The sequence below is a fragment of the Oscarella lobularis genome, chromosome 17, assembly GCF_947507565.1.
Source record: "Oscarella lobularis chromosome 17, ooOscLobu1.1, whole genome shotgun sequence".
Classification (NCBI taxonomy): Eukaryota; Metazoa; Porifera; class Homoscleromorpha; order Homosclerophorida; family Oscarellidae; genus Oscarella; species Oscarella lobularis.
The window spans coordinates 1745624-1769912 of NC_089191.1; the positions used below are offsets into that span (position 1 = coordinate 1745624).

A 24289-nucleotide genomic window follows, 5' to 3' on the forward strand; every position below is an offset into this window, starting at 1 on the left:
CATCTGGAGTATTTCCGCAAGGAAGTCTCTCTGATTCATGAGCTACGCTTATAGCAGAAGCGACGCAGTCAAATAAAGCATTTCGACTTTTGTCCAGTCGCAGGACAGATAAGAATGAATCAAAGCTAGAAGGCGAACTTGACCTCAGCACTGTGAGCAAGTCGCGAGCCACATCTTCCGGCGATTTTTGAGGATCCTGTGAGTTTCGCCGACTTTGATCGTACTGGGCTGGAGAAATGCATCCGCGTGAGACGAGACTATCGAGAAGAGCCCCTCCATCAAGGGCGTTGACGAGAAGAGGGACAATTTGCTCTGTAGCTCGAATGAGATGAGTCCACCTAGGATCGGCCATGTCGTCCGAGAATGCGCAGTATAGAATGTTTACCGAGCATCACGTGAGAATACACGTGCGATGCTTTTCGAGGTGTTATCGCAGAGAATTTCCAACGTGCAGTCGAAATAGGTCACGTCTATAAGTGACTCAAATAACATAATTAAGCATTCTTCGCGTGGCTAATCAATTGCCTTCTAAATAACTAAAATATCCTTGAGAACAAGTTGCAGACATTTAATTAATGGTCCAACGCAAAGACTGAAAAATTTAATTAACCTCAAGCATGCGACCCAGGCCAATTTCGCCAACGTTCGTCTGTTGAGAGAAGCGTGGGTCGGAGGCTAGGCAGCGAACTGAATTCATCTACATCAAGAATAGTGAGGGCACAATCGATAAATCACCCCAATCCTGGAAGTCGATTTCGAAGACAAACTGACGTTCTGACAGTGAAAGCGTCAATAAGAGGTTTTCCGCGACTAACCGTGATGCCAGATGGGGACACAAAAGCTACTGAAATTGCATAATCTTTCAAACCCGAAGACAGAAGAAGGCTTTCTTCAGAAGGCGAGAAACTGTTCCCAATCCTTCGATCTGCTTTCTTGGGCAATCACGTGCTAAAGAGACAGGTGTATGAAAATATGAGTTGTCTCACAATCGCCCAAAATGTAAATCGCATTGCTGGCTCGCTTTGCCAACAACAACATGAAGTGTTTAGATAATAATGAAAAGGCAATCAGAAAGCCCTAATAATTTGACAGTTGAACGTTGCAGTATTGGAATAATAAAATAAGCCTTCTTGTTAATTTACAAAAAAGAATTTCATTGACGACAACTATTTCCTTTTTGAAGAAATTTCGTAGATAATCAAATTAAGCTCGTTTTTAGATTACCTAAGAAAACATCATCTACTTCTTTTATCAATGATTCTGAAACGTATCGCTAGAAACGTCGGCATATCTTACATTCGCTGAGGGCAGAGCCTTCGAAAGAGCGATTAGTTATTTAGGGAGTAGTACTACAAGTCTAACTTAATCAACTAAGTAGCATCAACTCACATTATACTTTATCAACGAAATAATAAGTATAGTAGCTGTCACAGACTCTGATAAGATAAAACGGAGAGCACATGCATGAATATAGCATATCACAGAGAAAGAATGAACTCTAACTGATTGAACTAAACGGACAAGCGGACAAACCCACCTCTTTTCCTACTGAGGACCGCACAGACGCATCCAGCCACAACAGCAACAAGTCCAAAAATCACGAGCACACAACCAATGTAGCCGTTGGGTGAATGATGGAGGCAAACAGATTCCTCCTGCATGTTGTCCGGAATTGAATGATAATTCTTCGAAACTAATTCTATAGCGCGATATGATTGGCGTAAGCAGAGTGAATTTCCTTTTCCTTTGCTTATGCAATCAAGACATTTGCCATTGACGCAAAACTCTGAAAAAATCAGTAGTGAAGATTAGCGTAACCTGACACACGTACATGCGCTAAAACACCTACCGGAAGCGGATTTAACATAGACAACGACGTCGCTTATGTCAATAGAAGAAAAGCCGTCAGGCGGTGCACGAGGAAAAACAACGAGGAGATTTTGACTGTCCTTCCAAACGCCGAAGTGATAGAGATCTTCCAGGTTACGCGGACTGAATTGAATAAGTCGCTTTACTGAGTCCGAATGACTCGCCGTCGGTCGATTTGTTTCTTCAGAAAAGACCAATTCAATAGCAGTTCCGAGAACAAAACGACCATCAATTGAAGGATGAAACGCAATGCTTATAAGTTCAGGAGCCTAAAAAGAAATCATCGTTATGCTAAAAACCTAGCAGACGCATGTATATAGTTTTTACGCGTTCTAGAGGAGGTCGCTGCTTTTCATTTATCGTTTCGACTGAGCGCTTGGACTTTGACGAAAACGAATCGCTTTTCACAGAAACGCATGACATCTCTATTCCGGAAAACGTCAAAACTGGAGCGTTGTCATTGACGACTTCAATGTGAACTCGCACACGAATCGATCCCAACGACGGAGAGAGTGTGCTGCCTTGAGGCATTGTACTGTTGAAGCCGTTGTCCCACAGCGTAACGTCAATCTGCATTGAGAGAGCTAATTAACTGGGAAAAGGGACTGTTAGCGGGCCTACGTATCGTGAGATTCGCTGCTGCGTATCGCCAACAAAAACCCGAGGTTCATCAGCCAGAGTTATACAACCCACACTAGATAAAGCACCTATGTAGTCACTATATGTTCCAACTCCGGTAAACGTTAGCGCGTGGCCGCTGGAAGAAGGGGTTACCTAAAGACGAGAACATATTAGGGACGACATGCATGCAATCTAAACAGTGTGTATGCTTATGAGCGTACGCTTAGACCCTCGGGCAGCTTAAAAGCGTACACAACAGCGAGATATTCGTCCTCGTCTAACAAACCACTTGGTGAGGACCTAAGAGACAAATAATGCCAAACAAGAAATTCATTTTTAGAAGTTTCCTTACGAGAGTGTAACGATTCCCTTCGAAATTTTATTTGAATCTTTGTCTTTGATTTGAGCGCGGTACAACTTCGATGCAATGCGTTGAAAAGAAATCATCTCTTCAGTCACATAAATGTCGTCTTCCACGTCGTAGCCGAGCCCCAAGTCAAGAACGGGCGGATCGTTTCGTTCTCGAACGTCAATATAAACTGTGACCACGTCGCTAACGGCACCCATGTCGTCCGTCACTGTCACTGTGATAGTTCTTGTACCGGGACGAATATCTTCGTCCCGTCCATAAAAATAGGTCATTGTCCTTATAACCTTCAATTAAATGCAATCAGTATACAGTTAAGTGAGTGAAAATTCAATTAAGTATTCCGAATATACCTTTCTGTACTGAGCCGAGGAAGCAGCCCCGAAGAAAACAAACGTGACAGTGCGATCTTCGCCCACCGTACTGACTTTTGTTCTCATTTTGATGACAGTTCCAAGAAGAACCGCTTCGTCGACAGTTATGTTCTCGAAAAGGCTCGCATCCAAATCACCACTTAGTGTCACCGTTGCATTGGCCATTTCAGGACTGTCAATGTCACTGAGAACAAAGTCGGAAGGAAACAGTTCGACGCGATCGGTGTCGTCTTCCGTGAACGTCACAGCGCGTTGAAGAAACGCCTGCGTCGGTGCGTAGTTTGCAGCGTCGAAGCCAAAGCGCACAACAGGACGGTCGTTGACAGTAACAACCGAAACCTGTAGAGAAAAGCTCTCTTAATTAAAACCGACAGCATTCAACTGGCGGTCCACATACGTTAACGTGAAATTCAAAGCTGGCTAGTTCGTGATCCCGAACAGTAAAAATGACAAGTCTAAAAGCGATTACAGTAAAGGACACGAATACTATTATAAACGCTACCTATGATGCGAATCGTAGTCCGCTGGATTGGAGTTTAGGTTCGAGAAAGTAATGCGCGATAGAGCTGCACTGTAGTCTGACGACGACGCCTCACCGGTAATACTCTACGTCATAAAATAATAACATTGTAAGCACAGTTTCTACGCTGCGAAACCAGACCATTGTCGGGAACGAAAAGTCCACGGAAAGATGCGAGGAAATGAGGCTACGATTCAGCGAAAGAACATCGTCATATACAATAGCGTTTACACCATAATCAATTCGACAAGTCGCACTGAAATTCGTTTCTTACAAAAGAGCAAGTAATAGCTAATGCATATCTGACCTGGTAATGCTGTCCTCAATGTCCTCGTCAAAAATAACAACTCCTGCGGCCAAACGAAAACTATCTGTACCCTCTTTGAAAACGACGTCAGTATAGTTGACACCATTCAAAGAAATGACTGGTCGATCATTGACGTTATTGATTATAATCCTGTTTGAAATAGTGACTATAATATTTTGCAAAAAGCCGATATAAAACTGACATAGTCGTAGCCGTCGAATTATGAACACCGTCTGAAACGGTGAACGTAACTGTTCGGTTGAGTGGTCGCACCGGTTCAACGGCCCTAAATATAGAAAACCACAATCAGTCATAGGTCAAAGCGTCGGTGCATGAACATTTTATTTACCTGTTAAAGTAGTTAACATTGTTAAGCACTTTTTGATAGACTTCTACCGACGAATTTCCTTTTATGCTAAGCCTGGCAGTGCTGGGATATGACTAGGAAAAATAGTCTTTACCCAAGAAAACAGACTGCATGACTATTGCTCTTACCTTCACGACCACTTCATAGGCAGAAGAGCCGTGAAGGAAAAGGCCTTCGTCGTCGCATTCCAAACATGCGAGAAAAATTTCAGCCCACTTAATACCATAGCTGTGACATCTTCAAGTTAAAAACTGTAAAGAAAACAACCGCAAAACGTCTCACTAGGAATGGTCAATGTCTGTGATGCGAAGATTTCCCGAGATGACACTTGAAAGCCCTACGTCGCCTTCGGTAAAGTAGACTAGACCTGCCAAAAAAGACAAACATGTCGAATGGTGCAAAAAAGAAAGTGAAAAAAATATACTTGAAAGAGTGACGTTCGGAGAATGATCATTCGTTCCTACAAATGTCACCTTGACGTTTCCTGCTGGAACAATAACTCCATGTTTGTCTTTGACAGTTACTTCGATAACCCTATGAAAATATACAAGGTGAAAACAACTTTGCAATCGAAGCATTGAATCGTGGTGCCTCGTGACATTGTCCTCTGAAAGAGATGGGCAGTCGTGCTGATACGCCACCAACATCAAAACGTCAGTCAAAGCAACTGGAATTATTGGTTCTATTCGAAGGGATGGCCTAAGGAAAGCGTAACATTAGTATCATTCTACACTGCATCTCGTAAATGTATTACTTTGATCCGGCTTCTGGAACTGCAGACACGATTCGAACTTTGCCTGCAACTGACGATGCTTCAGCATACGAAGAGCGCTGATAAATTCGCACTGCCTCGTGCCAAGAAAATTCAATCTAAATAACAACGAATAAGAAAAAGGACAAAACACATCAATAAAGTTCACCCTCTCTTTAAGGAGCAGTCGCTCATTGTAATTGTGAACAACAAACGTAACTTCAGACCAATCCTAGGAGTAGAACATCTCATCATAGAACGATTATGATAAACTAACTTACGCCGGCACCGACACGGCTCGCTTCGATGAGTTCAGGATCAACAATATAGACAAATTCCTTCTGCCGTGTGTAGTAAATGGTGTGATCAAGAGTTGCATTGTCCTTAGCGTCGAAATCGATTTGATAACGATCGCAAGAGGTTCGTTCGCCGAAGGGAGCTTCACAGTTAAAGAGCTTTTCCCTGTGGCACGTACCGTTGCAACCGTCCAAATCACCAACGTTCCCATCGTCGCATTGTTCGGGAAACTCGCGAAAACCGTTGCCGCACAAAAAACAGCCCCCTCCCGAGCACCCAAAGCCGTCTTTCAGCAGACAAACCGACGTTCCATTCGAAAGCGACGAGCAGTTGTATCCGGTCTCGATTGCACAAGACGAACTGCAACCGTCGTCATTTGCACCGTTGCCGTCATCGCACGTTTCGTTACCGACGACCAGACCGTCGCCGCAGACAGAGACGCACGTGCTGAGATTGTACACCGGCGTCGAGCAATCGAATCCCACTAAAGCGACGCACGTGGCGTTGTCGCATCCCGGCCCACCGCCTGCATCACAGTCTTCACCCGCGACACGAACGCCATCGCCGCACACTTGGCGGTAGCAAACACTTCGTTCCTTTTCCTCACTTGAACAGTCGTACCCGATCTCGATTGTGCAATTCGAGGCGCATCCGTCACCGGTCACGTTGTTGCCGTCGTCGCAACTTTCAAGTCCCTCGCTTGTCCCCTCAACGACTCCATTTCCACACTCGCTGCACACCGCTGTGGCGTTGGGTCCCAAGTCGGCGCGCATAGTCGCGTTTTGACACAACTCCTCAGAAGACGTCGAATTCGATCGAAAGCGACGAAAATCCGACGACTCCTCTGTCGGAGGTTCCGTCGTTGTTATATTAATCGATCGTGGATGTCGACGTGTAGCCGTTTCTCGCCGACGTCTTGGTCGACCGCTTCGACATTCGTCCCCAGTTGCACGTCCTTCGTCTTCACCGTCGATGATATTTTCAATTCGTGAAATTATTCCAGAAGCGAGAGCGTTGCCCGAAGACACACGAAAGCACATTTTGAATCCTATTATAGATACGGCTTCGCTGACTACGTCACGGGTTTTAGACCTGCTGCCGCATTTTTCCGAAAGCCGCAGTAATTGCAGTCTGCCTCTATCGCTTATTAGTGCTCTTGTAACGTTCGAAGCTTCGGCTGAACTAATGTTTAGCGAGCAGAGTGTCTTCCCTAGGCATTGCTTCATCGCCTCGTGCATGTAGTCACCAAAATTGCGACATTCCGTATTAAATGGATTTTTTATCCTGAAGGCAAAATTCGCTGCCATGAACTTATCCGAGGATTTCATAAGACAATGAGTGGTGTTTTTTATCCATTCGCTCCATGCCGACATTTCACAGAGAGGCTGTAGAACATTTGAGAAAAACGAGTCGATGCCGCAGTAAAACTTTTCATTAGAACAGGAAACATACTCCAAGCAAACGCTTGATTTTTTGGTACAAGGCAAATCGGCTAAAATAGGAAACTTTAATTAACACTGAAAGAGGCGATTTTAAAACTTACGTTCGGTACACAGCCGTCCTGTATAGCCTTTCTGGCACTCACAAGAGAAACCGTTTACGTGGTCTCGACAAAATTTCGTGTGCGACGAACACGGCGCGGAAAGGCAATCGTTTATATCTGTAGAAAGAAAAACAATTTTTTTTCAATGAAGAAGACTGTAATAACAAACAAACGCTCACCTTCGTCACAATTCAAACCTTCGTACCCGGCAGGGCAAATGACAAGAGTAGAACTACTGATTCGCGATGGTCTTCCACCGTCCTCAGCCGTAACATTGATGACAGATTTATTCCTCTCATTCCACTTCCAAGTTTTCATCAGCACTATAACGCCGGACACCTTATCCACAGCCAGGTAATCAGTTTCATTTCCGCTAATGGTGAACGTCACATTTGCATTCGAACCAACATCGCGGTCGCTAGCCATCACTGTCGCAACGGTTGTCCCGCTCGCCGTATTGTCCGCCAAATCTGCGAACCAAACGTCGCGATCGAACTGAGGAGTGTTATCGTTTTCGTCTGAAATGTTCACCATCAAACGGAACTGCGTCGATCGAATCGTTCCGCTTCCTGAAACACGTTCCTCAGTCAGAGATATTACCAAATTTACAACCGATTGCACTTCGCGATCGACACTGCCGGCGACGACAATCTCTCCCGAATCACGACTGATATTGAACCAACCGCGTTCGTTGCCGGACTCGATGCGGTGCATAAAGCTTGGAGCAGCAAATGCGTCTTGATCGTCGCTTTCCGACGTGTACGTTGCAACGCGACTATTTGGGGGAGAATTCTCTGCCACAGCCGCGCTCGCCGGATCGTCGTAGCCGCAGAGGAATCCCCATTTTCCCGGGGGACAGAGGCAACGATAGACGGCAAAAGCGTCTTCGCACGAGGCGCCGCGACGACAGTTGGCGCTCTCGCATTCGTCACGACTGCGATCGCAGAGACGACCGCCTATACCAAACGAGCAATGACACGCGAACGTCTCGTTGAGCTCCTCGCAGCTGCTAGACGGATCACTCACGGCGCACGGACTGCTCGGCTGGCAGTCGCAAGCGTCGCCTCGCATGTCGCCGTCCACGTCACGCTGATTTGGATTGAAATCCAGTCGACAGTTGTCGACGACGTCAGGCACTGCGTCTTCATCAAAATCAGCTAAGTAATATAAGCTCAAGCTCCAATTTACTAAGGTGATGATCTAACAGAGCTTACCAATGCAGGAAGAGATGTTAGCTGAAGCGTTTCTCAATGTAAATGTCATTTGCGGGCATGTGATGCAGACTCGACCACGTGAATGACTCTGGTACGTTCCTCTTGGACACGCTTGACAAGGCACAAGGCCGTGGCCAATTGAGTAATGACCAGGCGTACAAGGAGCTAGATGAAAAAGATATCAGTCTATATAACATGAAAAAGTAGATTAACTCTGCAATAAACCAGCAATGTCCAGTATGCCACGAAAATTTTGGGAAAGTTATAAAGCTAGATGTACTAATGTGCATACTAGTATTGCAAAGACATTGGGCATGAAATAGAACTGTACTAGAAACGCGCCTAAGGCGTAGATACCCACCTTTGCATTCGCTCTCATAGATTGAACCTGTGCCTTCAGTAAAGTAGCCAGAACGACAACGGGTGCAGTTGCGGGCACCGAAGTAGGTTTGAAAAGAGTCAGTAGGACATTCAACACACGGCAAGAAACTTGTGTCGGAATACTGCCCCGGAGGACAGCTAAAAGAATAATTTACGGTCACTTGCACTCGCATCGTGTCGCTCAGCGGAGCGCGTCCGGAATCGGTAGCTGTCAAGAGCGTATAGCAATGCAGCTCGGTAATGACAGAGAAGATGGGCTCCGGATAGTAAAGCTTTCCGGACTTTCGATCGATGTCCAAAAACGTGCAGTTCCCCCCTGATATATTGTAGCGGAGCAATCCATTCAGACCCGGATCGGGATCTACGACAGAGACGGTAAAAATTACGAAGTTTTTCTTGACGACGTCTGCCTCTTGAATAACAACGGACGCAAGTCGGTTGGGGAAGAGAGGCTGATGGTCGTTGGTGGGAATTTTCACAATGCGATGTACGGTGCGATTTCCGAGGCGAGCACCCCCCTTTGCGTTGACGAGTTCCAAGTCGAAAACTTCCACGTCTTCGACAATAGAATTTTTCACAATGCCCACGACAACGTGGGTCATATTCTCGTCTTCGGCATAAGTTAATGTGAAATCGTTTAGTAGCCGAATATCAGCTTCGCTTTCGTTCGAACTGACAACCGCTGTCCTGTTTCGGCCAAGCCAAACAACCTCAATATCTCCAAAGGCGCCTCTTCTTCGAACAATCGACACAGAAATGTTTCCACCTGCGCTCTCGAGAGCAGTCGTGTTGTCTTCAAGAAACTCAATAACGCCACGAGCATCGTCATTTTCCTCCACGTAAATCCATATCTTACTGTTCGATCCGACAGAGACGCCCGGCCTAGCGTAGTCAATATTCACAGCATAAGTACTATTCAATTCCGGAACGTCGTCGTCAACAACAGTGAATTCTATTTGAGTCCTGCTGCTTCCAACAAGTAGCCAGTCTTTCCTCGACAAAGCTATTTGGCTAGAAGCACTGTCACCGTCTGGGTTCGTCACCGAAGTTCTAAACACTACCGTACTGTTCACAAGGTCGTCGCGTGAACAGCGTCGTTCGACTTCGTAGCGGAACATTCGCGCTTCCTCTGGTGTCCGTACGATAGGCTCGAGCTCGACAAACTCGACAACGCCGTACGGTCGAAGCGGCGACGTCACGATTAAAACGGAGACGGCACGTTCGGCGTCGATCAAAGCGCGATCAGACGCGCTAACAAGACGGACTTTCGCGGATGCATGATAAAGGCCTGTGATGGCGACGACAGCGATTTGAAGTGAGACGCTTTTCTGGCCTTCATCGAAATAGAGGATTCCCGACTGATTCTTCATTTCAGGACCAAAGCCGAAAAGCGGCTCGACGAGCCATTCGACAGTGGCTGGACCAACGTAGCCGAGAGTCCGCTGAACTACGAAAGTGGCTGAAGACTGATCCATCTGACAGCATAAGAATGGCTCGGCAAAAAGAAAAACGCCATGCTGCTGATGATAGCTGAAGAACAAGGCAACTTGAACGGAAGGAATCCTGTCCATAAAAGCCGTCACGGATTGCTCTGTTTTGTTGATGACTTGAACCGGCAAAAGCCATTCCGTCCCGTTCCACAAATAAATAACCGGATCAATAGCCTGAGGGTCGACCGTCGGATCTGTAACTTTCGAATTCGCAAGAAGCATCGATTCGGTATTGTAAATTGTGTCGAGTTCAGCCGGAGGATTCGCAATCGCAGAAGCGTTGGACGACGACAAAAGAAAGGTATAATTTCCGTAAAGAAGATCCTAAACAGAGAAATATAGTTAAAAATACAGTCATGGATTAGGCAAAAAAGACCCCCACCCCATCCGATTGAATAGGTATAAGTTATTGACTCATGATCATGCATTATTTCATTTAGGGCACGAGGGGTGTGACTTTGCCTCGGGCTAAGCACCGAGTACTTTAAATGAAATCATATTGCACGACCATCACTCTATAAGTCATTTATTACATGGCCGTGACTCTCGACCTGTCATCGAGACACGTTCGAATCGGTCGCAAAGTGACACACCCTTTGCAATAACTAGGGCAATAACTACGGAAGTGCAATAAGAATCGACTCTCGTGATTCGTCGAGAGTCGCGTGCCATGAAATAAGAGGCATTATACTAATAGTAACTTGAGCTAATACGGCTTATTGTAACTTAATGTACTGCATACCCAAATGGCTCCAGTCGGAATTCTAGCGCTAGGATCGATCTGCTGAAAAGCAGACCGACGTCGTCGTCGACTACTTCCCGTTGTCCCTGGTTCGACAGAAATTGACATTCCTTCAAGCAAAGAATCTTCTTCAGCAAAAATGTAACCAATCGACCCCTCTGCACCAGCTGGAAGAGGCGACTCAAAATCCTCGCCGTTCGTTTCAAGATCCATAGGAATAGGCACTGTTTCAAGATAGACTGAGGTGCCGTTCTCGACCGTCACCGACGACGTGCCGATCGTTATACCGTCGCTAGCAGACGACGTCGTCATTCCAGCGCCGTTGTAAGCTCTAACTAAGACGTAATAAGTCTTCGGCGCTAGATCAAGTCCGTCGACAATCCAGTCGACTTCAACTCCAGCGCTTTTGTACTCTCGCACGTCGGGCGACGTAGGCGACGTTCCGACGGCCATTTCGTACTCAGAAATCCCGCTTTCGTCGTCATTCGCCGCCCAGTTCGCACGAACATGATCGGCACTTAGTTGATAGTCCAACTCGGCGGTACCCTTCGCTCCGTCGCGAACGAAAAGAATTGTCGGTGGCGACGGATCGATGATGAATCCGTTCGAACTGCTCGAAGCATTCAGTCGGGCCCAGTTAACAGCCACTACCGTTGAATAATACCAGACGCCGAACGAAAAAGTACACGCAGTGCATGTTACCTCATCCGTCGTCGCAGAAGCCGACTCGTACGACGATATGTCGCAGGCACCTGGCGCTGTTCCGACGCACCAGAGAAATTCCATCAGTTCGGATTCGCCGTCGTAGAAGCCGCTCCAACCAATCGTCAATTGGAAGTCGGTCGTATTCCACGAATCGATGTCCGTTTGATTTTTGCCTTCGTACACTTCGCCGGGCACAGGTGGAGTGAAATCGACTGTAAGCGTTTGAGATTCATGAGTCGTTGTCTGCTGAGCGTCGTCGGTGCCCGTCACCTCTATGCGATACTCCCCGTCGTTTTCGAGATCGAGCGGCATCGTGCGCATAGTGATGTGAGACCGCCGTTCTTCCAAGCATTCGCCGTGCAAACAGGACGTGCAATCGTCCTGAGTACCGCCTGAGCTCCTTTTGCCGTTGGCGCATGGACGGCAGGCTAAGGCGAAGTCGACGCCGTCAACGAGACTGCGGCTGTAGTTTGGCCGACAAAAAGCCGCGAGATGAAGAAGAGGAAACGAGCTATAGTCGCTAGCAAACGAGAAGGCGACGACTTGATCTGCTATGCTAGCAGATAACATTTCCTTGCCGGACGAATTGACGTGAATGAGTCCCACGTGCTGACAATAGACCGAGCCAGACTCGGCTCTCTTTACGAGCGTTAATGATACGCCGCGTTTGCTCGGAACAGACGTTAAAACGTGAGCGCCTTCTGATGATTCTTCAATTTCCATAACTTCGCTGTAAAAGTGTGTCGCTCTTTCAAAGTGGCAAACACGATGAAAGGTGCCATTTGGGGAGATTGAAAATAAGTACCACGACTCGGCGCTGGTCACGGCTATCAAATCGCTTTTGGAAAATAACTTCGCCGCGGTAATGTTCATTGGCTGACCAGATACGCCTGGTAAGCTGACGGAGGCAACTGGAGTCAACGTGTTCCCTCCAGTTGAATAAACAGTTATGACATCTTTCGCTTGATCGACGACAATAAGTCGTCCGAGATCGTTTCGAGAAATTCGCGCGTCTTCCGAAACAGTAAAGTTTGCAAGCGTCCGCCAATTGACAGGCAACGAAGGACTAAACGTGAGCAAAGCGCAAAGTTCAATCGGAGAGCCGGAATCGCGCAGGACGGTGATGTCAAGCTCGATTTCCGTCGCTGACCTTTCGGTTAGAACAACGGAACGACCGAGTCGAAGCCCAAGCGGCCAGAAGGACGTCAGAAAAACGGAATCAATTTGAGTAACCTTGTCGGTGGTCGAACTATTGAAAAACAAAAGACGATCGTCATAAACGACGACGACAAAGTTGTTTCCGGCAACCACCGACGGAAATAGACCGGTTATCGTATCGTTTGTGCGAAACACTTGAACTTTCGACGTATCTCTTTCGGCAACAAAGGCGACGAAACGCATATCAGCCACGACAATACGTTCCTTTGAGATCAATCGAAATGTCGCCGTGCCGTTCAAACTCACAAACGAATAAGTTACGTCGGGTACCGTCACCGAATATGGCAGCTCGCCGACGTCGCGGCAGCACGGCGAATCGGCAGGGAAAAACCCGCCAATGGCAGTAGAATTCATCACAACGGCACTAGCTTCTGTATCATTGCTCGTAGTCTCGTTGCTAGAATCCTGAAATACCCGCCAAGTAAATCCAGTTCGAGGATTCGAGACAAATTCGTTCGTAAGACAGTGCAGATCGCCGGGCGAGTTTAACGCGATAGCGCCTCCAATGCTAGTCGGCGAGCTGGAAGCATTCACACCAAATCGATGCCCGTCGTACGTATCTGCGACAAAACAGACGTCGTTCGGTATTTGTCTAACGCCGTCGGAAACAGACGTTATTTCAAGTCCGGCACCGTTTATCGCTGTGACGGCGACGGTGTACCGACTGCCAGGCTTGACAACGCTTAGAGGCACAGACACATTTGTCTGCTTGGTCAGTTCATCGTTGGTTGCAATATTAAGACCACTTGACCAGTACATGCCTACTGAATCAAACGTGTGCTCGTAAACGGTGTATCTGTAGCCGTCTATTCCACTCTCAGGATCGGAGAAGCCGTTCCAGTAGGCCGACACGACGTTGTCGTCTGAAAAATAATCTTGGTCCAAGTTGGAACTTTCTTGCCCGTCGAATACTTGGCCAGGCAACGGAGGAGATACATCTACGACAACGCCGTCAGACGGGATGTACTCCGAATTTAACCCGGCTTTGTTAGCCGCCGACACGTAAGCGACGAGTTTCGAGCCAGACTTGAGAACAACGTTTGATCCGATAGCGTGTTGTCCAGAGCCCGCTTTTGTAACTGGGACGTACTGTTGCTCAGATGGATATACGATTTTTACTTGCCATGTGTAGTGATCAACGCCGCTCTGCAAGTCAAAGAAAGGCGTCCAGCTTGCCGCGACGAGTGTCGCGCTTGTCTGATAGTCGACGTCGACAAAGTTGCTTCCGTCGTAGACGAGGCCTGGCGAAGGTGGAGTCAAATCGACGAGAACGCCATCGGAGCGAGAATTGGATCGTAGGCCAACGCGATTCGTCGCGAAGACAGTGACAGCGTAAGTGAGTCCGTTCACCAAGAGAGCTGCATGAAAATTCACGCTGGTTGTCAAGTCGACTTGGCTGCAGGCGATTGTTTCGGTCGAATTAGCCGGACCGTAGCACGCGCTAAAACTCTCGATACCACTCTGTGCATCGGCAAAATCAAACCAATACGCAGACAGATGAGTTCCGTTTGATTGATAGATACGATCAATTCCCTCTTCTCGATTGCCGTCGACAACTAGACCCTGATCCGGACTCGTAGTGTCGACAATGACTGACGAATCCACAACTATTTCCGTAAACAATCCGACAGAATTAAGGGCACGTACTTTGGCGCCGTAAACGATCCCGTCTATTAAACCTGCTCCGGAAAGAGAGACATTCGTCAGCTGCCCTACATCGGTGTACTCGGCTGTCACGCCGTCCTCGCGAGTCATCAGCGCAAACGCGTACGAAGATATCGCTGATTCGCTTTCGTAAAATCCACTCCACGAAAGACTCAGATTATCCGCGCTGGGAACGAGTCCATTCACAGCAGACCCACCAATGTCAAAGAGCGCCGATCCCTTACCGGGTGGCGTTGTATCGATCGTGTAGCCGTTTGAGTGCGCCCTCGACGCCAACCCGGCTTCGTTTACGCACTCAACGCTCACGTAAACGCGCGATCCCGTCGCAAGACGATGCCCAGTCGACGACGCCGATGTCGCTGTTCCAACGTCGACAAGCCGAAAAATGTCATCCAATCCAAACGACGACCCGGCGGACCAGAAACACGTTCTAATCGAGCTAACGTCATCGTTGAACTGATCCCAGTTAGCGCGTATCGTTGCGCTCTCATTTGAAAATTCTGCGTCCGTTTCCCCAGGGCCGTCGATAACGTGCTCGCCAGCGACTGGTGGCGTCGTGTCGACAACGAGTCCGTTTGAAATCGCCACGCTGCGAAGACCCACGCGATTAACGGCGTAGACCGTAGCAAAATATTGAACGCCGTCGAGAAGATTGAGACCGATCGCCGTTGCTCGATCGACTGTTGAAACGTCGACGCCCGCTCGCGTGTCGTTCGCACCCGGCGACGTACCGATGCACCAGCCGAAATAGTCGATCGACGACTCGTCGTCGTTGAAACCGTACCATCGCACTGAAAGTGACGTGTTGTCAGATTGGTATTCAATGTCGACACCTGTGTCGGCGCTGTCGATGACGGTGCCCGATGTCGGTGCCGTGTCGTCAAATATCGTGCATTCGGAAGTGGCGACGGAATCGAGTCCGGCGAAATTTTCCGCGCGAACGACGACGTAGTAGCACCAACCCGGTGTCACGACGACGGAAGTGCTGATTGCTGACGTCGCGTTGCCGACGTCAATGTCACTCTCGACGCACATGTTGTGATTAGTCGTGTTTGAACAGATAGACCATCGGACGTTCTTCACGCCTGTTTCGCTATCTTCGACGGTCCAGAAAGCCGCAATTTCTTCTTCCCAAAGCTCGTAGCGATCGTACGGTCGATTTCGACGACCCATTCCGACTGATGATATAACAGGTGGCGTGTTGTCGACAATAAAACCGTTTGACGCGAGACGACTAACAGATCCGGCGCTGTTGATCGCCTCGACAAAATTGTAAACAAAAGTGCCACTGGAGATGTTCAAGCCTGAAGCAGAGACGTTTGTCCGAAGTCCAACGCTGGTCCACGGTAAAATGTCAGGATTTATTGAAGATGTGCCTATTGCCCAACGGTATTCGACAACAGAGCTGACGTCCTCTGAAAAGTCAACCCAATTGCTGAAAACCACCGAAGTAACGTTTTGATAGGAAATGTCAATGGTAGTGAAACCGTCGATGACGGTCCCCGTAGACGGCGGCGTGGCGTCGATCGTCGTTCCTTCGGACGCCGTCGCGAAAGAGAGTCCGGCACCGTTGACGGCAGTCAGCGTGGCGTAGTACGTTTCTCCGTGAGTGAGATTTAAGCCGGTAAGTGTGATATCATCAAGACTCTTCGTTAGATCAACGTAAACGCTTATGACATTGCACGCTTCTGGCTCTGTTCCAACGCATACTGTCAACGACTGAACGCCGCTCTCTACGTCCATCATCGACGACCACGTGATCGTCATCGATTGCACGTTGTTTTGGTGCTTCGCACCGTTGCCAACACTCACGTCTCCTATGTCAGGTGGAGTCAAGTCAAAGACTACTGACTCTGATGTACTTTGAGTCCAGAGTCCTGCTTCGTTGTACGCCTTCACTCGCACGACGTAACACCGTCCGGAAATCAGATCCACGCCGTCTCTAACGACTTCGCTTGCGTTCTCAACGCTTTCCCACGGCACGGGACACAAGGCAAGGTTCTCTTGGCAAAGCGACCAATCATAGCGACTAACGCCAGTCTCCACGTCAACGAAGCCGTCCCAGACGACTTTAATCGGTTCTAATCCGCTGACGTAGTGCAGGCTACTGTTCGCAGTTTTTTCGACCGTTACATGACCAGCAGAAGGCGCTGTTCGATCGACGACTATCCCGTCCGATGAACTCTGAGTGCGGAGACCGATACCATTGACTGCCGTAACTGAAACGTAGTACCACACTCCCCGTACAAGACGTTGGGATTCTAAATAATATTCCGTTGCCATGCCAACTGATGTCTGTGCGACGAGTTCCGACGATCCGGGCGATAGGCCGATTGAGACGAAATGCTCGACGATTCCCGTGTCCGGATCATCGAAGTCTTCCCATGTGACGTATATGCTACCCGTTTCCGTATAATAGTCGATATCGTTCGCTAGATCGCCTTCTGCGACGGTGCCGTTCGTCGGAGGAGTAAGATCGCCCTTGATTGGATCCGAAAAGACAGAAACGAAATTGTTTGCGACGTCGTAGGCGGTTATCGTGACGTAATAGAGAGAATTTTGCGTAATATTTACGATAGGGCTCAGTTTGAACGTTTGGAGAGTAACGGATTGTGCACCGAAGATGTCTTCGCCTCCTGGCGATGTTCCAACGGCCCAGTCGTAGTGATCGAGCCCACTTTCGTCGCGAAAGTCCTTCCATTCTGACTCGATCTTGTGACCGGCCCACGTAACGGCAACAGTGCCCGGATCAGGATCGTGAAGGTCGAATAATACGGGACCGGCTGTTTCCGTGACAGATAGACCAGCCTTGTTCCTCACTTTTAACGTTAAATAGGCCGAAGTGTCGTCTGTCAAATTGAGGGTCGTGATTTTGTAACGATTTACAGGCGAGAGTGTTTCTGGAACTAAGTCCGAATAATTAGCCAACGTACCAACCGAAAATTTGTACTCGTCTATAGAGCTTTCGTCATCAGAACAATTCCAAGAAATCCAAATGCTGTGCGCTACGTTAACGTAATCCAAACTTCCAGACAGACCAAATCCGACATAATCACATTTAGGTGGTGTAGTATCTATTGTTATACCGGTCGAAACAGCTGTAGCAGTAGCACCGTTACTGTTGGTAGCAACCACAGTAACAAAGTACGTTTCTCCGTGAGTTAGATTCAGCACGCCAATTTTGTGTGCGTTCGTGGCCAATTCGACATCCGTTAGATTGTAGACGCTCGTATCGTTTGGACTATGACCAACACCCCAAGAATACGATACAATATCAAACGTAGCGTCGCGAAACTGATCCCATCGACTCCACAGGCCAACTGTATGAGGCTGGTAATCTTCGTCGATAAAACTGGCACCGTCATAAACAACTCCAGGAGTAAAAGGACCAAAAGTCACGTTAAAAGCAATAGACGTATCGGTCGATTTCAATCCAACGCCATTTTCAGCACGCAATGAAACTCGATAAGAATTGCCATTGTAAAGCAGAAATTCTTTTACTTCAACCCAATTGCTTTGAAAGGGATTCGTGAGTAAGCGGTAATCAATGCTATTGTTTTCTGGAATACTGACGTCAATCAATGCCCATTCTAAGTTTTGTACACCAGTCTCAAGGTCAAAGATTCTTTGCCACTCAATGCGAAGAGCAGCGTTATCAATAAATGTTTTGTTCCCAACGCTGTCGTACGATGGATAAAGAACTCTGACTGTCACGGCACCTTCAAATTCTGGAGGTGTATCATCACTGACGGAAATTGCACTCTCCTGTGATCTAGCTTTAGCACCGTTTTCCACCACCAGGTGAAAAAAATACTTTGAAGGCGGTAAGTCGTCCACTAGATTTTTTGTCAAAACCGTGAAATTGTTTCCCACTGAAGTAAACCCCAGTATGTCATTACTGCCACCTTCCGTTTCTATAGCAAACCAGGATTCTGTAATGTCACTTTCATTGTCAATGGCCACCCAACTTGCAATAAATGACTTGAGACTGGGACGGTAGACAACAGAGAAGCTCAAAATCTCCGGAGGAGTCAAATCAATCGTCACGCCGTCGGATCGATATTCGCTTGTCTGCCCAGCACCATTTCTTAAAAGAAGTCGAGAGTAGAATCGATCCCCTTGTGAGAGTTGTAGCCGACTAGTAACAGCAGCAACCGCATCTTTATCAACGTTAATCTCAAAAGAAACGCGAGTTTTATCGTTAACGGCAAGCCAGCGGATTGATTCTATATGGGACTCTGGATCTGTGCAGTCCCAATTGACCCCCAAAATTACGCTTGACTTTAAAAATTTTGAATTGTACTTCTGACGATCTCCGTCATAAACATAGGTACAGTTTGGCGGAGAGGAGTCAACATAAATGCCGTCCGACACACCTTCTGCTTTCAGCCCCGCTCCGTTGTAACCAGTCACTGAGCTTTGATAGAAGCCTCCATGCATCAGTTCAACTTTCATAGTCACGTAGCTGACGCCAACTACTTCCTTACTCGCACTCCCACTAAGAGGAAACGGCATTACATTCACAACGTAACGCAATATACCGCTTTGAACGTCTCCTATCCACCAATTAGCAGAAATTTCACTCCGACTTGATTGAAAATCAGCATCTCGTGCAACATTTAGTCCGTCTTTTACAAAACGCACAATAGGCGGAGACGAATCTACCGCTATTCCGTCTGTTGTATTTACCGTTCGAAGCCCAGCGACATTGAGCAGAATAAGACTTGAAAATAATGTGACTCCTTCACGTAGTTTTATGCCATGATTTTCGGCAACGCCATCAAGAAAACTGACCTTTTCTCTCATGACACTCGAGTCGCCGGGATAAAGTCCAATCGTCCATGTCGCAACAACATCTGTGAGATCTTCCGTACAATTCCAGTTGACGGAAATAAATCCGGGCAGCGGTTGATAGTCAACGTCGCCACTGCGTCCATCTCCCAAGCTGTGACACTTAGGAGGTGTAAGATCGATCAGAACTCCATTCGAAACAAGTGTCGTCGAAAGTCCGGCAAAGTTTGCAACGCGAAGAACGGAATAATACAGTTTCCCGTGCCTCCGTCTTATTCTGTTATAAGGGCCTATAAGCGATTTACCGAAACTCCGGAAGGGATACGTAAGTAGATCGTCTGCTGTAGCGTTTATAGAAATTCCGAGCGAGTACTGAAGAATGCCTGTGTCGGCGTCGACGCATTTGTCCCAGCGAGCAACGTGAAGTTCAATGACAGCAGAATAATCCACGTCGCCTTTGTAGCCCTCATAAACAAAACCAGAGCAAATGGGCGAAGTCACGTCAACGATAATTCCGTTTGAAGATGAAACAGTTGTAAGTCCAATAAAATCGGTCGCTTTGACGTGACAAAAATACGGAATTCCAGATAATAAGTTCAGCCTTGTCAAAACGGCTCGCTCAGCAGATCGAGAAGAAGTGACATCTTTATACGGAGAAAAGACATTCGACGTCTTAGATTTGCTAACACCGACGGCCATTTCCAGACTTTTTAGTCCAGTTTCGTAATCATCTATCCAACGCCACTTGCACCAGACAGTTCGATTTGTTACCTGATATTTCGCGTCAAATTTAGCCCAACCGTCTTGAACGTATCCCTCAGAGGGAGGCTTGTAATCTATTGTAAAGCCGTCAGTTGAAACCTTAGTGACAAATCCAGCCGCATTTGTTACGCGTACCATTACGTAGTAAGTACGGCCCAAAGATAAGGTCCTGAGAAAGTGGTGGGGATTGGCACTGGCGACTGTCGTAGGTAGAAGAAGGTCGCGTCCGCCGCGGTAAGACCCAATCATCCATTCAACTTTTGTAATTTCCGACACGTCTTCCTCCACACTCCAACTGGACGCTAAGTCTACGTCATCCTCAACGGAGAAATCGAGATCAACCTGCTCTTGACCAAACTTGTATTCAATAAGGTTAGTGACTCGAGGCGGTGTTAAGTCAGTAAGCGTGCCGTTTGAGTACACTTCGACAACGTTCCCGGCGCCGTTGTAGACTCTGAGAGCGAAACGGTACAAACTCCCGTGCGCGCCAATTATATTTCGACCCGTAAAATGAAAACGCGCTTCTGCTCTTTGCCACTCTGCCATTTCGCGTCCGCTTTCATCAATCACGTTTGTCTCTAGATAGCTGATGCCGCTTTGATCATCACGAAATTCAAAATACTCGCACTGCCGCTTCGTCGGGCGGCGAAGAATGACTTTCGGCCAGTCCTGCACAGTGTCATAAGACAAACACGATCGATAGTTTCCATACGCTGAAGAGGAAAAACGCCAGAAATCAATGTCTTTGCCAACGTCAAAGCCGTCAAACAAATCGCCGATAACGGGTTCTGTATCATCTATCAAAACGCCATCAGTCGAAACATTGGCACGAAGTCGAGCTGCATTCTCGGCTGTAACCACTACCCGATAGATGGCGCCCGTCTCAAGTTTCAAATTTTTTACACACGCGGCCGTTCTGTATCCAACTGACGTCTCTTCGTGAACGACTGTGCTACCATTGTTCGCCAAAATCGTTACATAAAATCTTCTAATAGGACTCTCCAAGTCAGCAAAGGCTCCAAACCAGCGCGCACACAAAGCTGTGCTTGACATTTGAAAATTAACATCGCCGGCGCGAGGCAAGCCGGCACCATCACGCACATAAATTTCAGCAAAATTGGGTGGCGTATCATCGAGTAAAATGCCGTCAGACCACTCAGTAGTAAACAGACCGGCTTTGTTATACACTTTACTTGTTACGTGATAGCGAACACCGCGACGAGCCACAAAAGGATCGAAGATGACTTTGGCAGTTCCATTCGGGCTAGAGCCGACGTCCGAGAACGGAAGAACGTTTGAACCTCCTTTAAACGTGCCAACGGCGGCAAAAAACGTATCGAGACCGCTATCAGGATCGCTGCACGACCAGGTGGCTGTGAGAGAGTCAAGAGAGGCGGCGTAGTCGGCGTCACCAAGAACGCCTGCAACTACGTCTAACACCTGGGTGCATATCGGATTTGTGTAGTCAATAAGAACGCCGTCGGACTTAGCCTTATTTTTAAGGCCGGCACGATTCCAGGCGACAACGTTGACAAAATATTGCTCTTTCAGAATCAAATTGAGATTCTTCTTGTAACCGTTTAAAGACACACCAACGTTGACATAATCGAACTGGGGGGTCCCGCTAAAGTGAGCAAGATTCCACTCGTAGCGCTGAATGTCACTCTCAGGGTCTGCGAAACCCATCCAACAGGCTTTAAACGTTCCCTTTGAAATTTGATAGTCCTTGTCTTCATCGCACAAAAAAGAGTCATCTTTAACAGCGCCGGAAACAGGGTGAGAGTGATCGATTAAAATTCCTGTTGTAGACGTCACGCTTTGGCATCCAAGAGCGTCTGTCGCTCGAATGGAAACATAGTACATTGTGTTATGTTGCAAATTCAGGTGACTGTTTACGAGATTTTTTGACGTCTTCGTCGGTTCGTATTTTTGAACGTCATCGCCACCCTTCTCTGTGCCAATGCTCCATTCAATGACAGAAATACGACTGTCGTCTGTTATGTCGTCATAATGTGCTATAATCGAATTTTTGCTGTGACCATAGTCAGCGTCGCTCAAACCTGAAGGTCCGTCTTCCAAGCCGAGCACCTTCGGTGGAGACACGTCGGCGAAAAACGGTTTTGCTTTGACAACAACTTTCTGTCCTGCAGAATTGCTACACTCTACTGCAACGGTCACATAGGAGCCGTGATGAAAAGATAAACCCTTTACAGTAAGAGAAGTTCCATCTTCTGCATCATGTTGGTTGATCAAAGTTGGAGACCCTGCTGTTGCTGTGGCCGAAACGTAGTAATTCAAAAATTCGGCTTCAGGGTCTTTAAAACCGCCCCACTGTACGCTAAGAGATTCGTGATCGTTTTGCTTTGCTTCCACGCTTCCCTTCTCCGGAGGAGATTTGTCCGGGGTTTGAAAGCAAATTTCTGGGACAGGGGTCAAATCTATCTTCTTTGCCGACCAGCTAAATAGCACTATCGTCTTCTCGTACCAAACTTTAGGCTCATACTTGCATTTCAGCCCTTTGCACGTCAGGCCAGGGCGAAGGACTTGGCCATATAGACTAAGAGTGACCGAAAGAGGCTTAATGACCATCTTAAGTTCGCCGCACACTTTAAGCGATTTTCCTTGAAGTCGAAGAATAAGAGAAGGTATCAACTCTGTATCCATTAGAGTGACATCAACGTTAACTCCCAATCTGATAAGCAAAGCGTCAATAGAAACCTTGCCACCAACTGTCATATAGGCACGAGGAATTAAAGAAGCGCGCGCCCTGCGCTCGGCAACACACAACTTGGCCTCGTACCTTACGACCAGAGTTCCTTCTGCCCAAAAATCCAATACAACAAAACCGATAAAGTAGAAACCGAGACTCTTCGATTTGCGAAAAAAATCGACTCTGGTGTCGTAGATTGTTCCTTGGCCAACAAGACAGTCGGATTCGTCCTCCTCTGCAACCCTCCTCTTCCTGTTCAACGGTATCAGTTCCCGTCTTTCAAATACCTCTTGACCAAGAACGGTAAGAAACAGTTCGTTGCGGTAAACATTATCCAACAAACTTAGGCGATTTTTTAACACAGGTACAGCGAGAAAAATTGTGCTGTCTTCTAAGTCCGCGCCAGTGATGTATCGGCGGGACTGCTCGGCCTGCGCGCCACTGTTGTGCGTGACAATGACATTGTCGCCTTCCATCGCGTAAGAAACATCAACAGCTCCAGACGGAACGCGCACGACTCGATCAACTACGATTTCGCTCAAATCATAAAGAGGCAACTCTTCTTTAGTGACGGTCCTGCTTGGTGAAGAAGGTTTCTCAATGAATTCTATAATGCAGCTGAATCCCGGCTTCGCAGCGCAGCGAAGTACTGCAGCGTACATGATTCCAAACTGAGAAAAAAAGGAGATTCCAACCACAGTTTCTCCAATGCCAAGAACATGAGATGGCTTGAGCACGGTCACTCCAGCACGGTTATAAGTGTGCTTCACATTAACCTTGCCTTCACTGTCGGTCTTGTAGGCAGCGGCCCAACCCAATTCATGATGCTCCGGATAATGCTTGCCAAAAGCAGTGTCTGGACCGTCTTCATAGTCAGTAATCCATAAATAAAAATTTTCGAAAAACATTCCTGTTCCAAATGAATCAGTAGTAGTTTCCATTGTAAAATGCAAGTCCGACGGACGCGAAAAAGTCATCAGCGATTCTATTTTGGATATCTTAACGCCGTACAACTTTCCAACAACGATATCGTCAGTTGTCAAATTTACACCATGAACGTACAACCATTTTTCAGCAACAACAACGCCGAGACGCCCTTGAAGCTTGTAACCGTCAGGTTTGAAAAGACGATAGATTCGAACAACGGCTCCGTTCTCCTTCTTTTGTACAACAAGAATATTCGGCTTTTGGAAGTTGGAGTCGGTAACAAAGAGAGACAGCAGCAAAAAGGATCCACTTTTGTCAATAGGCCAAATTCCTTCAATTTGATAATCTTCAAAGAGCCCGGGAATGATGACTCGATCTCGTTGAAGAATAGTCAGATGAGTGTACCTGATAGGAAATACCGTGTTTCGGTAAAGAGTGCTCGATCTCGGTTTTACGTTGACGCAAACATCTGCTGAACAGTAATTCAAGGTCGTATTGTCTTCCAATTCCCGTACGGAAAAGTTCATGTGAACTCATGAGAAACTCACGAGGAATGCCACTTTTCTCATGAGAAATTTTCACGTGAAAAATGGGACACTCGTGAGATCTTTTCTCATGAGACTTGCTCATGAGTCCAATCTCATGAGAGTTTGCTCAAGAGCAGGTCT

The 24289-nt window shown here is 47.3% G+C and overlaps 1 protein-coding gene across 1 annotated transcript; it reads right to left on the reverse strand.

Moving 5' to 3' along the window:
* Positions 1-1362: 1362 nt before the first annotated feature.
* LOC136197590 (uncharacterized) lies at positions 1363-24148 on the reverse strand. The gene is made up of 25 exons (XM_065987384.1): positions 10844-24148; positions 8592-10425; positions 8231-8395; positions 7196-8173; positions 7017-7133; positions 5458-6965; positions 5346-5408; positions 5180-5295; positions 4850-5124; positions 4708-4792; positions 4554-4653; positions 4408-4499; positions 4261-4344; positions 4059-4208; positions 3893-4007; positions 3734-3837; positions 3629-3686; positions 3211-3570; positions 2843-3144; positions 2712-2790; positions 2491-2643; positions 2197-2439; positions 1850-2138; positions 1538-1786; positions 1363-1370 (listed from the first exon to the last, which is right to left on the reverse strand). Exons 1-25 carry the CDS (start codon positions 24146-24148, stop codon positions 1363-1365), a joined length of 20832 nt encoding a protein of 6943 aa, XP_065843456.1.
* Positions 24149-24289: the final 141 nt, after the last annotated feature.

Bases quoted from the DNA above. Each gene is read 5' to 3' on its own strand.
- LOC136197590 (XM_065987384.1), bottom strand. From the start codon at position 24,148: ATGAACTTTTCCGTACGGGAATTGGAAGACAATACGACCTTGAATTAC. The intron at 4,345-4,407 runs GTAAATAAAATG...TTCTATATTTAG, and splicing joins AATGTTAACTACTTTAACAG to GGCCGTTGAACCGGTGCGAC. The intron at 2,440-2,490 runs GTAGGCCCGCTA...CTCTCAATGCAG, and splicing joins AGCAGCGAATCTCACGATAC to ATTGACGTTACGCTGTGGGA.